The 22,098-nt window shown below is 42.4% G+C and overlaps 1 protein-coding gene across 2 annotated transcripts in view; it reads right to left on the bottom strand.

The window, feature by feature from the left end:
• Positions 1–1,606: 1,606 nt before the first annotated feature.
• Positions 1,607–22,098, bottom strand: part of chrm3a (cholinergic receptor, muscarinic 3a) — a 48,354-nt gene continuing 27,862 nt past the window's right edge. For both annotated transcript variants that reach the window (XM_053436693.1, XM_053436691.1), the window contains one exon: positions 1,607–5,551. In XM_053436693.1, the coding sequence (XP_053292668.1) occupies positions 3,583–5,532 (1,950 nt within the window). In that variant the 5' untranslated portion in view covers positions 5,533–5,551 and the 3' untranslated portion in view covers positions 1,607–3,582. The remainder of the gene's footprint in view (positions 5,552–22,098) is intronic.

Below are 22,098 nucleotides of genomic sequence, written 5' to 3' on the forward strand. Positions count from 1 at the left end.
ACCTTCATCAAACCATCCAACATATAAAATAACAATGATTTTAAGATCATACTTTAGTATCACAATGTACATTGTATAAAACCTCTGAAAAACATTTTAAATACAAATTAGAGCTAAAACATTTAATAAGGTGTCTATGTTTCAGTCTGAAAGCAAGCATGTATGGGAGCTGATTAATGCCTATGAGTTTTGGTACAAAGTAACATATTCTAACATTAATTATATATATTGTCACCACTTGTTGAATTTTTCTCCTAACCATTACAATAAATATACAGTCTTGAATTAAAGAACCCAATTCAAAGAAGAAAAAAGCACATTTACCAGAAATCAACATTTCACATATTCAATAAAGTTTGTGTTCATGATGAACTTTTCTTCTTCTATTTTTAATGCTTCAGAACACGTCTGAGTCTTTTCTTTCTAAACCGCAAATTATGTAATCACATCAGCGTGAGTCAAATTTGCTAAATTTGTTGTCAAATTCAATCATATATGAAATAGAGGAAAAACAAAGCGTCTTGAATGTTTCTTAAGATTGTTGGACTCAAACGAGTGTACTTGCCTGACTGCTGGATTCTCCTCTGTGGCTCAGCCCTGACTGGAGGAAGCAACACAAACGGGCGCTTGTCTTTGCCTTCGAGCCGCTCCTTAGCCATGGGTCACATGAAGTTGGTATTTTCCTCATCACATGTCTGGTCTCCGAGGCCATCTCCCATCAGCACTGTCTGACAGGCCTCTCACAAGCTTCATCAGGGGACATACAGGACTGGGCTACAGCCGATGAACACTCTGGTGTTTATTCAGTTTGTGGTTCAGGTTAATGTTGTTGTATTGTCAGTTAATGATGAGGGTCACATGTAACAGAACAATAAATAAAAGCTCTTCCCCCCCCACTCACGTTGCATTGACTCAGAGAGTTTTTGCTGCGTTTGTTTGAGTGAAGCCTGGAGCCACTTTTAAGTCCATCCCTCCAATCACCAGATGACTGTCAGCTGCATGGGTCCTCACAACAAAACCTGTTCCTATGTGTGTGTGTGTGTGTGTGTGTGTGTGTGTGCGTCTCAAAACAACGGGGATTAAACACGTCTGACATCTTTTGGTTTGGGAAAAAAAACTTACAAATCAGATTTGGGGGCTCTTGAAAACAGCATGAAACCATATTGGAGCATATTTCTGAAATAAAAAAGGAATCGTAGAAACAATAGAGGCTGTAACAGTGAACATATTCACATGTGTCCTGACAGATCTTATATTGCACAATGGGTGTAGATGTTTATGGCATCCTTTAGTGTCACTTGGATTAAAATAACTTGTACTGAATGGACAGGGACACTGAAAACAATAGAAAAACTGAGGCCTAGCCACAGTTCTGACTTTTTAGCACTGATGGAAAAATGTTTGCAAAACATTATAAAATATTGAGACACTTACCCAAACCTCATTGCCCGGTCTCAGATGTGAATTTGTAATATTGCCAATATGAGGCAGGGTAATATTCAGGTAACACAGAAATTAGTTTATTCAGCATTCTGAGCGAAATAAATACAGTTAAACTGAATAGAAACATTCATGTCAGCACTTGTGACACAAGAAAAACAGATGATTTGTGTCAAAAAGTTTGTTTATTGACTTAAAATATGAGTACGATTGGCATACTTGAAATGTAACAAAATGTTTATGTTCACCATTTTGGTCGTTTACATTCCCAATATCGAAGTACAAAAAATCCCACATTTTGATGAAGAGTTTATGGTGACACTGGAGCACATTGTGTTGAAAGCACACATCATATCCACTGTTGACAGGAAAGAGATATATATATATATATTTTTTACATCTCCTTTGCATTCAGCACATTATGTTTGACCACTGCATCTAACAGAATCCACTCTACTCCTTCTTCAACACGTCAGGCACCGTGATGCAGTCTGTTCCCAGCCTACAATACCTTTATCTCAATATTCATACGAAAATAATGCAGTGCAGCAACAATGTAAAAACAATCCACATAAGATAAGAACAACATAATGCGCATTAAAATAAAACTCAAATAAAAATCCTTGCCTTAGGTGGCACCTTAATGCTTACTTTTGTTGGTATGTGGTGTTTCTCCATTTTCTACATGGAGAAACATGATGTACCGTAGACCAAGGCAGGGGTAAACTCTATATACAAATCAATGACGAGTCTTATTAATCATTTTAAAGAAGAAATACTTCACCCACAAATTATATGCAATGACAGAGAAAACCCAGATGACGACAGAAAGTTAAACATTATACCTTTGATGAATGTGGCCATTCTTTTTTTATATGCCAACTATATATTTAAAATATAGATTTATTCAATATAAGCAAAATGATGAACTGAAACATAGTTGGATTGACAGTCTGACTGCAAGTCTTTCTCAGGCCACTAGAGGCTGCCATTGCTCTATCATACAAAAGATGGACCACCTTTTACAAAGAGCTTCTAGGATGTGTAGTTTTGTATAAATGTAAAAGGTAGTGTAGAATCAAACACACATCTTTATAAATGGACATCTGCATGTGTGTGTGTATGTGTGTGTGTGTGTGTGTATGTGTGTGTGTGTGTGTGTCTGTGTGTCTGTGTGTTAAACCAACCATTGTGTATCAAGTCAGAAATATCCAAATGTACACAAACAGAATATCATCATTGTATAATCAATACTCTTGACAAAAAACCGCAAGTACATAAAACACAACCAATGTACTTATTGTCTCCACCATAAAAACCACAACAATCACATTGAACACAGCAGCAGTTCACCGACTGTAGTGCCACACGGAATATTCACAACTCAGGTCATCAGAAGAATCATTTTCAGACTGGCTCAAAAATCTCAGGAATATCTAGAAAAAACAAAGATGAATATCACAAAAATAACAAATCTCTGTTGACGAAAAAAGTAAGGACACAATTTAAGAACTTCTTTATACTCCATCGGACAGGAAAGCTATATCCATGTAGAAAGGCAATGTACAGATGTTCTGATAAAAACACAAGCCAGTCAAATCAGTTCAATGTAGAAGCCTGTGAAACCCAAAGTCATTTTGTCTTGGCTGTCAGTGACACATTACAGATACATAGTTTTGTTTGAAATGCAAAACCATGTTACAGATCTAGTTACCCACAGAGAGCGATGATAAGAAATATGAATCCCAAACCCTGTGACAAAGATATCTTCTCCCCCTTGTGTTGACTGCACTTCAATAACTCTCCTGCGATACATTTCAAAGCCCTTTTCTATTGTTTTCACTCAGCTCATTTCTCTCAGGTGTACAAACGTGACATGGTTCTCCAAGTACAGATGGAGAGGTCTCATCTCTGGACCTCACCTTAAAAAACCCTTCTCACATACAAACAGCTTCGCTCAATTGATGAACCGACACAAACAGACACCTGACGTCCATCACATAGGATCGCTCTGTGACGTCCCAGCAGAGAGACACATTGAGGATCTCTAGGTAAAGAAACTCCACAGAAATAAATACATGGATGCTCCTTCCTCTTCCTATGTTAACTCTTTAGATTTTGACCATCTTAGTGTCTTGTCCTTTACGTGGTCTCCGTAGGAATCCTCCTGTGGAAGACCACTGAGTGCCTCTGCTGAAACTGCTGCTTCCTCCTTTTCTTCTGGTCCCAGCGACACAGCAGTATCATCTTAAAGGTTGTGCGGAAAGTCTTGTTGCACAAGGCGTAGCACATGGGGTTTACTGTGCTGTTGACGTAGCAGAGCCAGTATCCGACCGCCCACAGCGTCTCCGGGATGCAGACTTTGCAGAAGGCATTGATGAGCACCATGATGTTGTACGGGGTCCATGTGATGATGAAAGCAAAGAGGATGGCGCTGAGAGTTTGAGCTGCCTTCTTCTCCTTCACTAACGACATGCGCTTCCTCTTGGTGATCTGAGTCCGAGCTCGGGAGGCAAAACGCGTTGCGAGGGCGGCCTCTTTGAAGGACAATGGGAGAGAGGGGGATTTCGTGGCTGTGCTGGTGCTATTCCTGTCAGGGGCAGTGGAAGCAGATGTTGGAGGATCGTCCAGATTGCCTTGGTTAGACGTAGCCTGGATGATAGGCATTGACTGAATCTTACGTGAGCAGAAGCGTTGGTGGTAGCTATTGTCTGAACTGTTGGCTCCATCAGGGGTCGTGGTGGCAGTGGTGTTGGTGGCGACTGTTGAGAGACTGTCCCGGCTGTACTCAGCTCCTTTTAGCGGATCCTCCTCTGAGGCTGCGTCCAGTTCCTCACATGAGGAGAGCTGGGAGTTGACGGCTGCCTTTATACCTGGCAGGCTGAGAACAATGGAGAAAATAGCATGACTCTGGGAAATCATCTCTCTGCCCCCACAGTCCTCATCCTCTGAAGACCCAGAGTGGTCTAACGAGACTGGAGCATCATTGTTGTTCCAGCTGTCACTGCTACTCTGATCCGGATCGCCCTCGCTGTTCCTTGTACTACCAGGTCTCCCAGAACGAACCCCGGGCCAGCAGTGGAAGCGGCCAACCAGCTCCCGACATGTGCTCTTCCTCTTGGACAACCTGGTTAGCTCGTAGCTGTTGCAACTTCTAGAACTTCCAGTCTGATGGACAAAGCGGGTTTTGTCAGCCCCACCGTTCACACCTCTTCCCGCTATCCCACCACGAGTCCCTGAACCCTGTAGTCCAGCTAACTCTTTCGAACGGTTCTGGGTCTCCAGGTATATGCGCCAGTAGAGAACACTCATTATCGTCACAGGTAGATAGAAAGCAGCCATTGCCGTGCAGAAGGTTATAGTGGGCTCTGAGAGGAACTGAATGTAACATTGATCTGTGGGTACTGTCCTTTTACCTTCAAAATACTGCCATAGCAGGATGGCAGGGGCCCACAGAACAAGGGAAACCACCCAGGCAAGGCCGATCATCATCCCGGCTCGCTTTGTGGTTCGTTTGGCCCGGTAAGTCAAAGGCCTGGTGATTGAAAAGTAGCGATCAAAGCTGATGACCAGGAGGTTCATAACTGATGCATTGCTGGCCACATAGTCAATAGCCAGCCATAGGTCACAGGCCCAGTTGCCCATGGCCCAATAGCCCATCACAAGATAAGCTGTGTAGAGGTTCATGGAGATGACTCCTATGATGAGGTCCGCTACTGCCAAGCTCAGAAGGAAGTAGTTATTGACCGTCTTCAGCTGGCGATTAACCTTGAAGGATACCACTACCAGGATGTTGCCAATGACGGTGATGAGAGACAACATTCCCGTCAGCAAGACAATTAGGACAACCTGCCACACAGGGTGGCCACCCAAGGGACCCACAGTTCTGTTTCCATTTTGGGGGTCTGAGGTGAGGTTCAAGAGTTTACTGGTGGAAGAAGAATTATCATCCAGGGTATTCACATGGGAAAAGAACGAGGAAGCCCCTCCAGTTCCTCCTTGGTGGAGAGCATTGGATTGTGGGTAGCCTCCGGCTGGTGGCGCGGTGTTGGCACTCAGGAAGAGACCAGGGTCTGTGCTGTTGGAGCTCATGTTTATGTCCTGGCATATTCTAAAGAGAGAGAGAAAAAGGAGGCAAGAAAGTGCAGAGAAGGGGGGATGGAAGAGAGATTGGTGTAAAGGAGGAGAAGAATAGAGTGAGAAGGAGAACCAAACAGAGAAAATACACATGAGTAGCTGTCATTCTTCTTCACAACCAGTAGGTGAGGCTAGAAACCTGTTCTTCTAAGCAGGGTGTCTGAACAGACTGAAAGGATGTTTGGGTTTAATTTGTCTTTCCTGTTAAATAATCACTCATAACTACATTTGTAGACGATCAGCTTGAACAATGTAAATACGCGGCGAGCCATTTATTAAATTACAACTTGACAACTGAATCAACGAGGTTAGACAGCCAAAGCATTCAGCGACAGAGAGGGATTGCAATCAGCACTTATGGGTTTCCTATGTCATCCGGGATATTGCGAAGACATTTCACTCACACAAATGTAAGATATCATCAACATGGCAGTTGTGTTGTTGCACCATGCATATCATCAAACCCTCGACAGGGTGTAGTTTAAGATGCTCACACTAAGACACATGTGAACAATCAAAATCTAGCTCTTTTGTTTGGTGTCATCTGGTTCTGTCTCAGTCGTTCTGCCTCTATGTTCTATAGTTATCCCGCTTCCACTCTGTTGACTAATTCATCTAAAATATCGACACAACAGACAACAGCCCCAACAACAGCAGGTGCAGTGTCTGTTCATACACGAAGTCTAAATAATTAATGGCTTCGGTAGGGTGCAACATTACGTAGACAACAAGTTTAGGCTTGAAGCTGGAGGACAAAGAAGATCATTTAAAGGAGAAAGCACTTGTCTGAATACAGTGGCTTTTGGTGGCAGCCTGATCATGTAAATTCATGTTAATTAGGCACGGGGTAGATCTGCAAGCCCCCTAATTAAGAAAAGGTTGAAGACACCTTTTTTTGACAGAGAAATTTGTGCAGAGATAAAAGTGTGCGGTTGTGAAACAGAGTGTAAGTGGCACCGCACGAGCTAACAGCGGCGGTAATCCTGGGGAGCGTACCGCACTGTTTGGTGTTTGTTGGGGATCACTTCCCCGACGCAGCAGCAAACAATCACAAGAAATGTCCTGCTGATTTCCGTCAAAGCAATTCTTGATAATTGGATAGTAAGATGGGGACTTTTGTAATAAACGTGTCATTTCCAATTCAACATTTCCTGGTTGGTCGAATATTATCACTGTGGTGTTTTGCATTCAGATGGGTAGATGTTTGTTTTTTTGTGTGCTACAGGCAAAGATGAGATGTTTAACAGCAAACATAATACAGTGAGAAAGATTGAAAGATTTCCTTTAAAGATTTGAGGCATCCTTTCATTTCTTGCAAACGTCTCCACGGTTACACAACACAGTCATGAAGAAAATATAATATTATGAAAATCATTGCGCACATATGCACGCGCACAGCATTTGCGTAAACCCCCTAATAACATGTGCTGACAAACATGTATGCGCAGCCACAACAATCCCATAATATTTCCTCCCAAGGGGAGAGGTATTTGAAGCAGAGTGCTGCACCTGTGCCTTGACATAATCTCAGCCCTCCCACGGAGCTGTTAAAGAACCTCAGTAGCCGACAGCGACCGACACTGAGCACACATCGAAATAACTGTTATCAGGAGACTCCCCTGCTACGGACACATATTACTGCCTCCATGCACATACACGGATAGTACGCGCTAGCATTTAACACATAAATATGCAATATGTGCATTGTGTACAACAAATCTGCAGAGAAACATGCAGCGTATGCATGCACAGTAGTAGAGTAGGTAAACAAAAAATCTTGTGAGTGCACGTGAAAGAAAAGTGCTACTATTGAGTGTTAAACATCTTTTAATTGGAGTTTGAATACAAGGGCTTAAATAGTATTAAATCTGCTGCTCTGACTTGATGGAAACACTGAAGGTGTAAAATGAAATAGCTAGACTTTAAAACAACAAAAATAAATTCACTCTGAAATGTTTCAAATCCATTTTGGGTAAACGGAGTCAGAGGTTTGCAGAACAGAGACAGGATATTATGGGAAAATATCACCAACCACCAAACACTCCTTTTATCCGTCTTATTTATCAAAAACACAATTTCAGTTACACAGGGTGGGCAAAATAACACCGTCTAGTTTTGTATGTATAGAAAAATGCAGCATAAACCCTAAAAGTGTCTGTATAATGTAAGTAAACTCTTTATTCAAGCTCTTGTTTTCATGCATAACATTGACTTGACCATGGCAAATATATTTATTCATGAACAAACTTTGCTGCTGCCTCACACTTCACTGATGAACTACCATAAATTAACCAAAAAAAATTGTCTGTAGTCCCCCAGAGCAGAAACTAGCTGCAAAACACAGGAAGAGGGGCTAAGTATAGTTTGTTTTTCCCTAAAACTGAACTTGATGAAGCCTTTTTGAGATTAAAAACTCTGATGCTTTAGATGATTTCACCCTCTCACAACATGGCTGGGCTTGTGGAACCATTGAAAACCTTCCGCTGCTGCAGGGAAGCAATTATAGTGTCTCTCTCTACATGCTCACGTTAAGCCCTATATCTTAAGTTTGACTCGCAGGCACATAGAGAGGTGATGGTTGTAGGTGCGCGACCACAAATCGATATTCGTTTAATGCGTTGCAACACAACCTGCTCCCTGACATTTTGAAGCATTTGTCCCATCAGGGCTGGACAAAGCAATCCAAGCTGGGTCCAAGGAACCATCTGAATGATTGGGTGACTAATACAAGGCCATTTCGGGTTTCTATTTTCAGCAGCTCATCTAGCAGAGCAGTGATAGGGGCAGATGATATCCAGCAAGTATGAGTCATGTTGACAGGCACCTTTTTCAAAAGTTATAGCTGCCAGAATATTACCTCTTCAGCAACACAACATTCCCTCACTAACAGGAAATCTGTTCAACAAGTCTTATTTTCCCCAGTCGGCCTATTTGCATCCAGCACAAGGGGGTTAGTCGTGGTCTGCTTAAAAGAAAGTGAAGAATATATTAACTTCCTTTTTTATGGGTCTCTGTCAGATCTTGCATTGTTCATGTGCCACCTTATGTAACGTGCACTTCTGTGCTGGAGAAAAGAACAGGGAGACATCTGGAGGCAGACAGGGCTTTGAGGAGTTTACTGTAATAAGGCATTATTATAAAAAAAACATCTTAGGCATAAGTGGCTTAAACACAAAAAAGGTTCCTGCCAAACAAAACTGAATGAGATTCAAATGCAGACTCTAAGCAAATACAATAAAAAAACACCCTGGCAGATACAAGCAGCGAAAATCTAATCAAGAATTGAGGGCTGGATCTGACCGGCAATCCTAGAGTTGCGAGGCTTTGGTAATTCCAAAAATGCAGAACTGCATCCATTTTTATTGCCATCACTGACTTAGCCGTGCTGCCTTGTCACGCAATATGCAGATTGCAGCCTATGGCAAGAGGAGGGAGTCAGGACTTTCCACAGTGATACACACTGACCATGTATTTAAAGCAAGCAAACAGATTTGCACAGCATGCACAGTTTAAATTAGAAAGTGGGGTTAGGGTCGGGGTCTCGAGAACCGCTCATCCAGCACCTTTAACAGTTCACGCTACACTTCCCCAGCAGGTCCCCAGCAAAAGCTTGAAGCCTAATGGACGAGTGGCTGTTGAGAGAATCGTAAACAGAAAGAGAGAAGTACAGAAGAGAGAGATTTCTGGATTTATTGGTAGTGTTATTTATAAGGCATCTACTAGATTGTGTCGGTAAAGCCTCAGCTACACCTTAAAGCCGGATGATCATTGTTACGAGGCTTAACTTTCAAATCCATTCCAGATCGTGATGGGACGATAAAGTTCTGATCAGTCTTTCATTCATAAAAAGTTGGCGAGGTTGTGATTCAAGGAGAAATGTGATGGAGTAAAATTTTGCCACAACAAAAACCACTCAGCGATTTGAGTCTTTTTGGTGAGCAGAACCTGGGGTAGATCCCCTCTGGCCCAGAGGTTTTATTTTACATTTGCAAAAACAACACATAAAGTACGACTGCAGTAGAACTTTCTAAAACGAGACTTAAAGGAAGGTACCGTCATCTCTAGAGATATAAGAATCCTGTACAATCTGCTATATTATTATTCAGGTCTAAAAAATGAATAATACAATCGAGGAATGGTTTTGAACTAGATCTGTATTCTAGGTGGTGGACAACAGAACCCGTGTTTGCGCCGCAGGACAGATCTGACTTTTGGTTGCCCAGAGCACAGTGACACAATTTCAGTATTTGCACACAGCTGTTCACAAAGCACGAGATGAGGAGCAACCGGGGTCTGTTGCTCTTTTTCCCGCCACATCTGACACCTGAGTCCAGTGAGATGTCACAGCCGCTCTAACAATGCTTTTTGTAGACCTGTAAATGTCACGCATTTCCTTAGACAACACAGGGAACCAGAATAATATATATATAATATATTCTAAATTTAATACAAAGCTGCAAATGGTCTTGTGGAAATGTGCTGAGCCAAAGCATGATTTTTTCTTTTCTTACCGAGCACTGGTGAAGCGGTGCCAGGCCTGTCCTTCATTAAAGAAAGGGATTTTTCAGATGCTGAGGGTTATCTAAATCTATCACAAGCTGGTAGTGACGGGGCCGCTGCCAGAAGATGGTGGCAAGAGTTGTGAGGTAGCACAAGACCATCTGTCAGGTACTCACAGCTGACGAGAACAAGCTAGTGCTGTTTAGTGTCGGATTGTCCAAGTCAAAATCCCGACAGATTTTCAAGCAGGAAAATCCTAAACGAGTGTGTTGTTACGTGACAGCTTCACAGCACCTCCAGCTCCGAAAAAAGGACGTCACAGTCTCGCCTGAAATATCACAGAGCAAAAGGTGATTCGCTGGACAAGTAATCACTCCTGGAGCCACACTTCATGGGGCGATGGTAACACAACTGATGGGATCAGACGGAGACAAGTGACTGATGGAGGATGTCGACCGTGACCCATGAACTTCAGAATCAGTTGTTGGGGGAGAAGCTGAGGAGGAGGAGCTTGAGCCAGCTGCTGCTGCTCCTCCAGTCAAGTGGTGCAGATAAAAGCTAATCGGCTTATTTAAAATTATCTTCTTTGAATGCTTTTAATCTGTGGATTCCTGCCACTGGTCGAAGAATTCAGGGAAGACAGAAACATATATATACCCGTTTTTTTACCCTGGTGCATCATGTTCGACCTCGAAACCGCACTGAAGGCTAAGGGGCTCTCTCCTCCGCTGTGTCCAATTTAATGCACTCACTAAGGGGTTGTTTCCATCTCTATTGACCAGAGCTTGAGTCGATAATAATCGATGTCTACGTGAGGCCATTTGACCAGGAAGTGAATGACGCTTGTATCCATTCCCATTGCAGACAATAACGTGGGTTTCTTGACCAGTGGAAAAAGGGCTATAGTGACAGAATAGATCTCAGAAGTAAACAAGTGTAAAGAGGAAATTATTCTGTTTCAAGTTACCACCCTCTCCAACAATTTCTATTGTATTTTTTTGGGTTTATTTTATATTGTTGTTTTGCTTTATCGTAGTTTTTGTTGGCAGCAGTGAAATCAGTCATTTCCTCTTTGGATTCAAATTGCCTTCATTGCTGGTCTCAACCTGTTCTGCAGCCGTACGGCTCTGTGAAGTTTCTGCTAATGCAAAACAACATTTCCTCCTGTTGGGCTGACTGCGCTAACCTTTTTTTGACAGTGGATCATTTCTAAATATAACCGGGAGCAATGAAACAAGAGGGAGCAGCAGCGGTGGGCTGCTCAGTGAAGGCTATCAGGTGACAGGCTCCACACCTCCAGCTCCTTACCTCCCCCTCCTGCTGTGTGCGGTGTCACAGAGGGAAAATGCTGATTATTTACTGACTTCTTTATCCAAACGAGGTTTAATAACAGATTTATTTTGGGGCTGCACTTTAAACAGATACAACCGCTGCTCCTCCAGTGTTTTTCTGACACTTTTCAGCTCCTGTGTTACAGAAGCCAAGTGTTAGATGAAGGTACCTTTTGACTTCACATAGTTTGCATCTCCGTAATTTATCAGATGCATCTGTGAGGCCCCATCCTTCATAGTGTTGGTCCAGCTGACATGAAATGTTCCTCCCAAAAGCAGCGAACCATTCATCGCTTATCACAAACGGTGCACGAGGTTCTCTGCATCCAAGGGGCAGACATTTGAGGATGCAACGAGCCGATAAGGTGAATTAAAAAGCCAGACAAACAATGGTTTGTTTCCTGCAATGCATGAAGTCAGGTCCCTGTCATGTCTGTCTCCTCTCGCCTGATGCGATTGATGCCGTATATGCATTGCTGTTATTCTACATTGTGATCATCGTATAATACCTGAGGTTGTTCAGGGTTTTCACTACAATATCCTCATTTGCTCTGTATTTTCTCTGATATATGCAACATTAAATTACTACAATCTGTTGCTCCTCATTTGCATAAACTCAACACAAAAACATTCCCTGTGACTTTGTTCTGCTCTCCGGTGCCTCTTGTCTACCGGCATTCACAGGAAATGAATGACAACTAATCACTTTCTTTGTTGGCGCTGCTGATGAGAGAACGTGGCTCCGCTGATTTTGCTTTGTTACTGCCTCTGTAATTCAGAGATAATCACAGTTTTCTGAGGCAGGAGCTGAATAAGTGACAGGTTGCTGAGGTCAAACGAGGTTCTTCAGTAGGATTCTACAGGTTTTCAGTGAAGGGTTAAATTTCAGACTTGTGGGACAGTAGTAACATTAAATGAAAGTTAATATAGTTAAGAGGTATTGAAATTATTTAAGACATATTAACGTTTTTTACTGAACATAGCACAATTGAGTCTATTAATTTATTTGTGCACTGGTAAGATCAGTGAAAGATGAGAATTGTTAAAATAAGCATTTGTGACATAATTATGTAATTTATCTTACATCATATTAATATAGTAGTCAGTTTTTAATATAGTAGTCAGATTGAATGTATATTTACATGAATCATTGGTAAAAATGCATTAATATATGTATTGAATAACTGGGATTTGTTTGTTTAAGGCTTTAATGAACATTAGTAAAAATATTAATACAGATTCATCAAGTGTGAATCTTGCTCCTCAAATAGAAAGTGTAAACCGAACCAGTATAAACTCTTCGCATCCTGCAGAGCCAGAATACAGTGTCTTGTGTCTGCACAATGGAAGAAGTCCCGTCAGTCCCTTAATACCAGGAAGCAGCTCCGCATAATTATTCTGCTCTAACCTTGTTTATTCTCCTTTATGACCGTGGGCAGCCAGGAGATCTGCTTTTATTGAGGTGTCTTTCTTTTGCTGCAGTCCAGATTACTGCAGCAGAAGTGTGTCTGCTACCACTGGCACCAGGAGCCATACACACAAATGGCATTTTGACAGGAGCTTGGTCTGATTAAGTAAAAAATAGGAGGAGGTGAAATAGTAATCAACGTGAGAGGTTATGCAGAGTGCCAAGCACGGCTGTGCACGGGATCCTGCCAAAACCCGGGTACTTGGAAGGACCTGGTATTTGTCTCATAGAGGGACAGTGCAACTGTTTACAAGTCTGAAAACGTAAGCTGAATCATATACTGTACCTTCATTCCTAAGGTTTGCCTCTGTTGTTGAGTTACATTGAATTGTTCCAAATCTGAACATGTGGCAGGCTTCACATTATGCAACCCCGTCCTTAATTTTCACACGCAGCTAGTTTTGTGATCGTGATTTACATTCACTGGAACATTATGTTCCAACACAGGAAGTATTTGACATTCCTACACTGCAGCACAGGCACAGAGAGACAGCTGAGGTGTGTTTGACTTCAACTCAGGGGACATGTCCTGTCTCACACTTCAGGTTATTGTTGAGTCTTTCAATATTTAACCATCTTCATCTAAAACGAGTGCTTTTCGTTGCTCAAAGAAAACCATAAATAACTGACTGATTTTGAATATAGACTGTCCCACCACAAAACCAACAGCATCACTTGTTTAAGTGACGAAGCCCTCTGGTGACCTAGGTGCAAAGTAGAAAATAGTGTTATGGCTTTTCAGAATAAGGGCTCTTAAGGTGCCTCTGGTGTTGTTACAGCCACAAAGTATACACACTGGAGGAGTTGGTTTGGATGAATGGATCGGAAAAATGTTAATGTAAAAGACCCATGTTTGTTTCCCAGCTTCTTCCTTGTGATTTCAATCCAATGATCTCTCCCTGAACATGAAACTTTAAACCACACATCTGTCAGATCGAGTCTTCCAAGGGACTGACGTCCTGCTGACAGGGACATTAAATTAGAAAATGGTTTTATATTTGTCACTCCGGAGGGAAATTACAAACACATGCTGCCCGGAGAGCTTCACGCACTACGATTTAAGAAAAAACACACAAACAGAGACAACACATACAAATGGGGAAAACATCTTAATCAATTTGACAACAGATGTGATGTAAAAAGAAAACACAAAGCAGCTACTCGCAACACAACCAAATACTCACAACACAACCAAATACTCACAACACAGCCAACCACACACAACAAGACCAAATACTCACAACATGACCAAATACTCACAACACAAAGAAACACCCTTACACAACGAAATACTCACAACACAACCAACCACAACACTTAAAACTCAAAACAAAGCCACATACTCACAACAAGAACAAATACTCACATCACAACCAAATACTCACAACCACATACTCACAACACAAAATCGAACTGGCCCTGAGAGCTCAACACACTATAATTTAGGGAAACAATAGACCCAACAAATGCAAACGGATCAATTTGACAACACAAACGGGACAAGCAAATGTTTTGCATATTTTGCCAGTTAAATCGCAAAATGTGTATAAGATTGTATGTTTAAATTAACACTTTATTGATATGATTCTTTAAAAGACTTAATGCCGACAGCTTAAAGTAGGATTATAATTCTTCTTGTTATATGCTACAGCTCTTGTGTTGTAGTAGTTAAGTGTGGGGAGAAAACCTCCGTGTGGAACGAGGAGTAGGATGTTGTTATGCATCTGGCCAGCGCCAGAGGCTCAGGGGATTTCACACACATCCTCACCTCTGTGGTGGGTCTCCATGCTTTTTGACAGCCCCAGTAACAAGCTGCTGGAAGTCTTTAGACATGGCACTCTTAAAAAACTCAGACATGCTTTTGTAGTATGTGTGTGTGTGTGTGTGTGAGAGAGCAAAAGACAGGGAGAAAATAAGAAAGGCAAAATAGAGACGGTGGAGGAGCGTCTCCGGGAATATGTCAAAGCAAAAGTCCGCGGCAACTTGAGGAGGACGGCGCAGACAAAGCACAGGTTAAACTTTCCTTCCTTCTCGTAGTAAATCTCAACTTGGATGAGGTCCAACGCATACCTCGTATGTCTTTCAAAACAAAGGCAACGGCACTGTCACTGAAATTAGGCCTGAGTTTTATGGTGGATGTCCGAGAGAGGAACACAGGAGAAAAAAAAAAGCGTTTTACTTGTGCGTTAAATCTGCCACAGTGACAGCCAGCTCCCAACAAGTCTAACAATCCAAACTATGAAATAACACGCTTCGAGAAACAATGTCGTTTTTTTTCCCGCGTGAGGCTGATTCCAGGCCTGACCCTCATTCCTGCACTTCAGTACAATCCCACACAGATGCTATACACATGTACTGTAAGTGATAGGCTATTGCGATCAACCCCTTAAAAGGAGGTGCAACCATAAGCCTATTGAATAAGGCACTTGAAGCTTTGACGGTGAGGGAGAAAAAACACACACTCACTCCTATGTAAACATGCTTGAGCAGGAAGAGAGGGGTCTTTAAATGCTTGAGGGGGTTGTGGGGCTGTTGAGGGGGTACAGGAGGTTGGGGGGGGGGGGGTGAAGGGATATTGTAGGGGGCGAGGAATGTGTCAGGAGACGTTAGTAATCATACCTTCTGCATGGGGAGTGTACGTTATCCAGCAGTGGGATATTATGTGTATAGGAGAGAAGGGGGGGGGGGGGGGGGGGGGGGACCTATAACCAGCACAGACAGCTGTCGGATGATGGAGACCATGTCCACCATTGCACTGTGCACCGCTACACAACATGCACACACAAAGTGAGGCCGATCACACGTGAACTGAGACACCATGCAAACCTCGAGTCTACCTCAGTCCCCCCTGTTACTCGCACACTTGCATAAACACACACATCATCACTTGCCAAAGCTCAAACACTTGAGGGGGTTTGTGAGTCAACAAGGTGATTACAACGAAGTCTTGAGAGCGATCCAAGGACCGTCGAGCCACAAAAGAGGGGTGGCGCTGACAGGTCCGGTTATAATTCAGTCCAGACACTTCTCCTGGCGGAAGTCGACAGGCTTTACATAGACGGCTGACGGAGCGGTAACTGTATTACAAACATGATCTCTTTGCAGGGGCGTCCGTGCAAACACACACAGACTCCCACAATCAATCTCATGTCTCCGGCTGACTCCTCCTGTCTCACTGACTCAAATAATGCCTTCCCAGGCACCCCACCCCGATTTGCACACCCGCCCACCTCCTCCCGACCAGCCTAGCAGAGGGCGCATCCTATTTTCAACCAATAATTTCTTCCCAGGTTTCACGTCTGTACCTGGCAATGGAGACTAAAATAGCTTTTGAATTCGATTCCCTAATCTCTGGAAGTCATTGACGTATCATCTGTCTTTCTCTCTCGTAAAGCTTGTTGTCTTTAAACCAGCCTCAGACCCTGATGTAGATCTGAAGAGACAGGTCGCACAAAAGGAAGAAAATAGCCCACAAGGGTCATTAGTAGGGTACATATGGTTGTTTAGACACATGCATGCACACACATAACTACAGCTGTGGAGAATAACACAACATTCTACTGGCAGAATATAATATTTTGATATTGAGGATTTCATTGAAGAACGTTGTAAAGCTGCTTTTAGTTTACCTAAGCTGATTGCGTCAGACTTTGTAGCTGTCAATATTTAATGTCCATCTTTTCCAAACTATTTTCCCTGCTGGATGACTTTATATGCGCTTACCGCTCAGAGTTCAATGTTGGATTGAGTAGTGATTAAAGGGATATACTTCATAAATAAGTGTTAGTTGGTTGAGGGTTGTTGTTGATGAGAGTTGGGGAGATTAAGTTCTGAAGGTGCACGTGAAGGCAAAAACACATTTTAGAAATCGTAGGACTCCATGGAAAGTCAATCCTGAAATATGAGTAGACACTAACAGGATTAAATTGGGTGTAGGTGGCAGGAAATGGGTTTATGATGCATTCATGTGGATGTTTCAAACTTAACAAGAGATCTGCCCTTATCCCAAAGTTTCAAGTCACCAATTAATGAACATGCAGGGAAATGGAATTGTCAAGGTCTTGTGGAAAACTGCAAAAAGAACTGGAGTTTTTTGTTGAGTTTTGACAGCAGTCGCATTCTGAGCTGTCACATACGCACACACACAAGTACAGTAGATAGGCTACATTTGCTGTTCAGCCTGTGTAAACGCAATGTGTGCAAACAGTGCAAGTGGGCAAAATGTAGGGAAAGTCTTATTAATATTAGATTATTTTCATCTGCAGTACCCAGACAGGTTGATTTAACACATTAGAAGACAAAAAATAAACCCTGTGATCATCCCTGTGTATAAGGTTATGTATTGTGACCTTGACCTTCAAATTCTAATCCTGTCATCCTTGGACCCAATCGTATTTTTGTGTAGTGAAATTAGTTTTGGTTGTTGCTGATATATGATTAAGATTAAGATGCATTTATTTATCCCAAACTTGCACAGGCACACTCATGCATGTAGGGAAATTGAACCTCTGCTTTTGACCCATCTGGTGCAGGACACACAGAGCAGTGAGCGACCATGTACGGCGCCCGGGGAGCAGATGTTGGGGGAGTAAGGTGCCTTGCTCAGGGGCACTAGACAGGGTAGAGAGAATCCTCTTGGATTTTTGGACAGATCAATCCAGGTTCGTCTTTTAGTTGTTTCTCCAGAGACGAACCAGAGACCTTTTCTGCCCATAGTCCAAGTTTCTGCCACTAGTCCACCGCCTCTCCTATGTTCACAAGAGCATGAGGAAATCCGTTCATCTTTGAGTTCAAGTGACTCTTTGTGTCAAATGTGTGAAGAAATATGAACTAATTCTAAGAAATTCCTATAAGGTGGTCCTGAGATATCGTGTTCACAAGAATGGGATTAAAGAAATGAAAACCCAAACACATACTGCCTCTGATCACTTGCTGTGTGGTACGGATGTATAACAACAGACAAAACTGTATGAATAAGGTTTTAAAAGGTCTTGATCAGATGAAATATAACAAATCTGGAGATCACATATTGAAAACAGCCTAAGGGCCTTTATTCTGGAAACTGTTCAGATGCCAGTGGTCGAGCAAACCGTCAAAGTTAATAGCCTACAATAATATTTTATCTCGGGTACTTACTGGCTAATGAACCTTGAATGCTAACGGTGTCGGATGAATGATGGATCAGCCTCGATGACAATTGGCTCTCGCTGCCGAGGCATGTTGTTATTGGACTGTCAGAAAGCATCCAACGCTGGTGGGAGAAATGAAAAGGAATCCATTCACAGCAAAGGGATTCACATGGGCGGGATAACAATGGGACTCATCGAAGGAGAAGTCAGGGATCGAAAACTGACATAGTGTTGAATAAATCTGAATATTGGAGAAGTGTAGCCCCTTTGACAGGAGCCTTTTGTCTTCGACCGAAGAACTCAAGAGGCAAAGCACCAAGATTAAACACAAATGGATTAATATCTTACATAATAAAACTGACAGCGTTTATTGGGGGGGGGGAGGGGTCCTTGCATCCAGTGAATGATGATCTGTGGCATGTAATGGTTCCCATCCGGCACACTGACAGGAACATTATGAGGATGGAGAGTGATGAGATCCTCATAAGCCTCTGATACTGTATGGAGCCATGCTGAGAGGAAGAAAAGACTCCTATTGCACTTATAACACAACTGAAATGAGTGGGAGCGCTAACTGCAGGAGACGACACAGACCAGAGCACAATCCCTGAATATCATGTGGGCGGCTGAGCCATAAAACTCATTCGCAGGCTATAAAGGAATCACATGCCCAAATAACGCTCTAGCCTCTAATGACTCCGTGTGTATTCACCTGTTGCAGATTCTAGCACTCAGGTGTAATCAGTTTCGGAATTTTACTAGTGTTTCCAAAATCCTCCTCTTATACTCAGTTGCCCAGCCGGGGGTGATCAGGGTTGGGGGTTCGGATTATCAAAAATCCATCCCCCTTGACATATTTACGATTTTGCAGATTTTAGAGATAAAAATCTGTCTATGCCTTGTTGAGTTATTTTGCCCAATTCTCCCAGTTTTAAAATCAATCTGTACACAGTAACATAAAACATAGATCTTATCACATTACAATAGTCAAATATGACAACTAACCTGAAATGACTATTTTAGGCCCCGTTTGAACAACGGAACAAAATCTCCTGCTGACACGATAAGGAGCAACACGGGTGCAACGTGTCACATCATAACTAATGGTGCCTACGTGGATCGGTAATCCACTATTTGTCAAAATAAACCCACAACTTGAGAACTTTCATTTGTCATCATCACATAACACCTGCAGTGTTGTGTAACTCTTACCGCTTGCTGTGTTTATTGACACTTCATTCATGGACTCTCATACTGACGTGTGCCAAAAGACGGAAACTTGAGTGGAGTTTCTGCAGAAAGCAGTAAAGAGAGGTGAAGGTTTTTATGTTCCATTAAATTAGTCTCTTACTCCCCTGAAATTATCTTTTTTTTTCAAGCACTTGTTTCTGCTGCCAGGAAGTAATAATCTATCCTTTTCTTTGCCTCTTGTAATGTCGAGAATGAAGTTTTCCCCTCTCCCAGCTTTGAACCACCTCTCTTTTAATCAACCGGACCACTGTTCTCACCCCAAAAGGCTCTTGTGTGTCTCTCTTTTCAGACGTCAACACCAAATGAGGAGGCTCTAAGGCCCTTAAACTTATTTAAACAGTGCTGAGGGTGAGTTTATTACTCAGTGTTGAGGTGCATGGAACAAGATAAACACCATAACCACCCAAGAGTCATTCCTCAGGACAATGAACCAGGCGCACTGTAGCCTTAAAACTTTAATGTTTATATGAAACAATAAAACCCGGCTGAGATGCCATCCCTCACTTTGTCTCATCCCCTGTGCAGAATCTCATCCTGTGGGCTAATGATTTTATCTCCATCCGTTCAATAGACTTGTAATGGCTTAGAGAGACAGAAGTAGACAGATGGGAGGACGAGGTGAGACACGCAGATAGACAGAGGGAAGCAGAAGCTACTGTAAGAGAGATAGAGCAGGAGGGAAAATCCCCCTGTGGCCTGGATTTGACTGGTATGATTCCATTATCTTTCTCTTTTCATAGCGGGTGAACTCAACCTATAGCTTTCCATGTGGGAATTCAAATCACAGTTGGATGTCACCCACGGACACGATGAAGCTGTAGAGGCGTCTATATATTCTACTTTCAGCATCTCTTCGACATATAGTTCTAACAACCATCTCTAAATCTTAAAATATGTCATTTTACTGGTTAATTATGGCTCCTGCTCATGTTGTGTGTTGTATATTGTAATATTGAGAAACCATCCACCTGTGATGGGAAAGGCTTTTTTCTTTTTTATATAAAGGCCATTGAGCTTTGTCAATATTGAATGTTAAAAATCATCTCGATGACGCACAGAAAGCGGATTGAGTCCACTGTACATAGTGCTGCCACTAATCTGGCGTAGGATGACTGTGGAATCCTTGAATGATGTCATATTGTATGTTTAAAACTTCCACACCCCTCAAAATCACCAGGAACCACATCTCCTACTATGTTATGAACGAATAAAGGGGAGCATGCAACTGCTGATTCATTTTTGGTGGAGGACACGTCACTTTTCTCTGCATGTTCATGTGTAATTATTCACTGATTACTAAGTAAACTGATGTGAAGTGCGGGGGTGAGTGAGCAGCTGACAGCCTGAGCAGATAGTAGCCTCGTTTGAGTCACTGAACATGATTGATGTGTGTTGGATCAGCTGACGATCGTCTGCTGGGTTCCACATGACTTACAGAACATGTCCTGACTGAACTAACACTACGCTCCATTAACTTATTTCATCTATTTCTTCTTCCAAGTCCCAATATGGCCAAAGTCATTCACTTTGAAAGTCTGAAGTAACATTGCTGTTCTTCCTCTCGTGTGAGACGAGGAGGTATTTCACATTTAAAATGGAAAAGTAGTAACTGCTGCTTTTGGAGAATTGGTCATTAAGACGGAGCAGAACAAAATCTGGTCAGAGGACGAAATGAAATCCAATTCACACATTTCAAGCTCCTGTAGAAACTTGAAGTTTGCAAACAGCTCAGCAAGCTTGTTTCTCTCTGTCGTTGGGCGACTACATGACCGCACACCCAGATCAATTTAAGGTCTGAGCAAACACATTACTCCTCGATGCTAAGGTCAGGGACCGCAGGAGTTTGAACCAGGAGATCCAGGACAAATCCACGTCCGGGACCTGTCACATTAATGGATATGCATTGGCACCGCCGACTTGTTTGTCTCTGTGCTACCGTGCTACTCTGCTCTCCATTCCTGTTGTAGAGAAGAAAAAGAGCAAACCCTCTTTGTAAACACAGCAAAACTCAAACAAACAATACGAGACTGAAGGAGAATCTCGTTTCCTAATCACAAGGACTCATTGCATAACAAATGGTTCCATTTCCAACATCTCCTCTCCTCCTCTCCTGATCTGAAAAATACTGATCAATGCCTTCACTTCATCCCGCTTGGATTACTGCAGCTCTCTATTCTTTATTCCTGTTTCCGCACGATCTCCTAGAGGCAGCACCACTGAAGCTTCCCTGCAACAGCTTCCCCTTAGTTTTCAGATTTGATTTGTGAGATCTTACGGTTAATTTGGTAAAGTTCAACGAGGCCTGGTTTCATGTTGAATCACTGACCTCTTGAGCTCCTGCATGCTTGAGCAGTGAATCTGTGCAGACCCATTCTTTAACCTCAGAATGACCAGGCTTTCACTGTCTGAATCATTTCACTCCGTGTCTCTGTCATTTTTCTAAATCCCTACTTTTAAAGTCTTTCATAGAGAAGGGGTGTTTTCACCAAGCTGTATCATTTATTCTCTGTTGTATCGCTCTGCTTTTATCTCCTTTGACCTTGAGACACCTTTTCTCTCTGGTGGTAAACAGAATCAAACAGAAACTTCTGTTGTATGAATCAGGAAAGGTACAGAACAATAATTCTCTTTGAGGCAAAAACACACTAAAGCTGTTTTTTTTGTGCCACTTTGGTGAAAATGATTCACAGAATAGGACTCAGGTATAACATAGCTTGTTTCTGACATTAAAGAATAACAACATTAGCCTAATGGACTAAAAGTGAATCATGCATAACCCTAACCCTGGGGCCATTTGGGGTTCAATATCTTGCCAAAGGGCACCATGGAGGTGCAGATGATA

Source organism: Pleuronectes platessa, chromosome 12 (genome assembly GCF_947347685.1).
Source record: "Pleuronectes platessa chromosome 12, fPlePla1.1, whole genome shotgun sequence".
In the NCBI taxonomy this organism is placed as follows: domain Eukaryota; kingdom Metazoa; phylum Chordata; class Actinopteri; order Pleuronectiformes; family Pleuronectidae; genus Pleuronectes; species Pleuronectes platessa.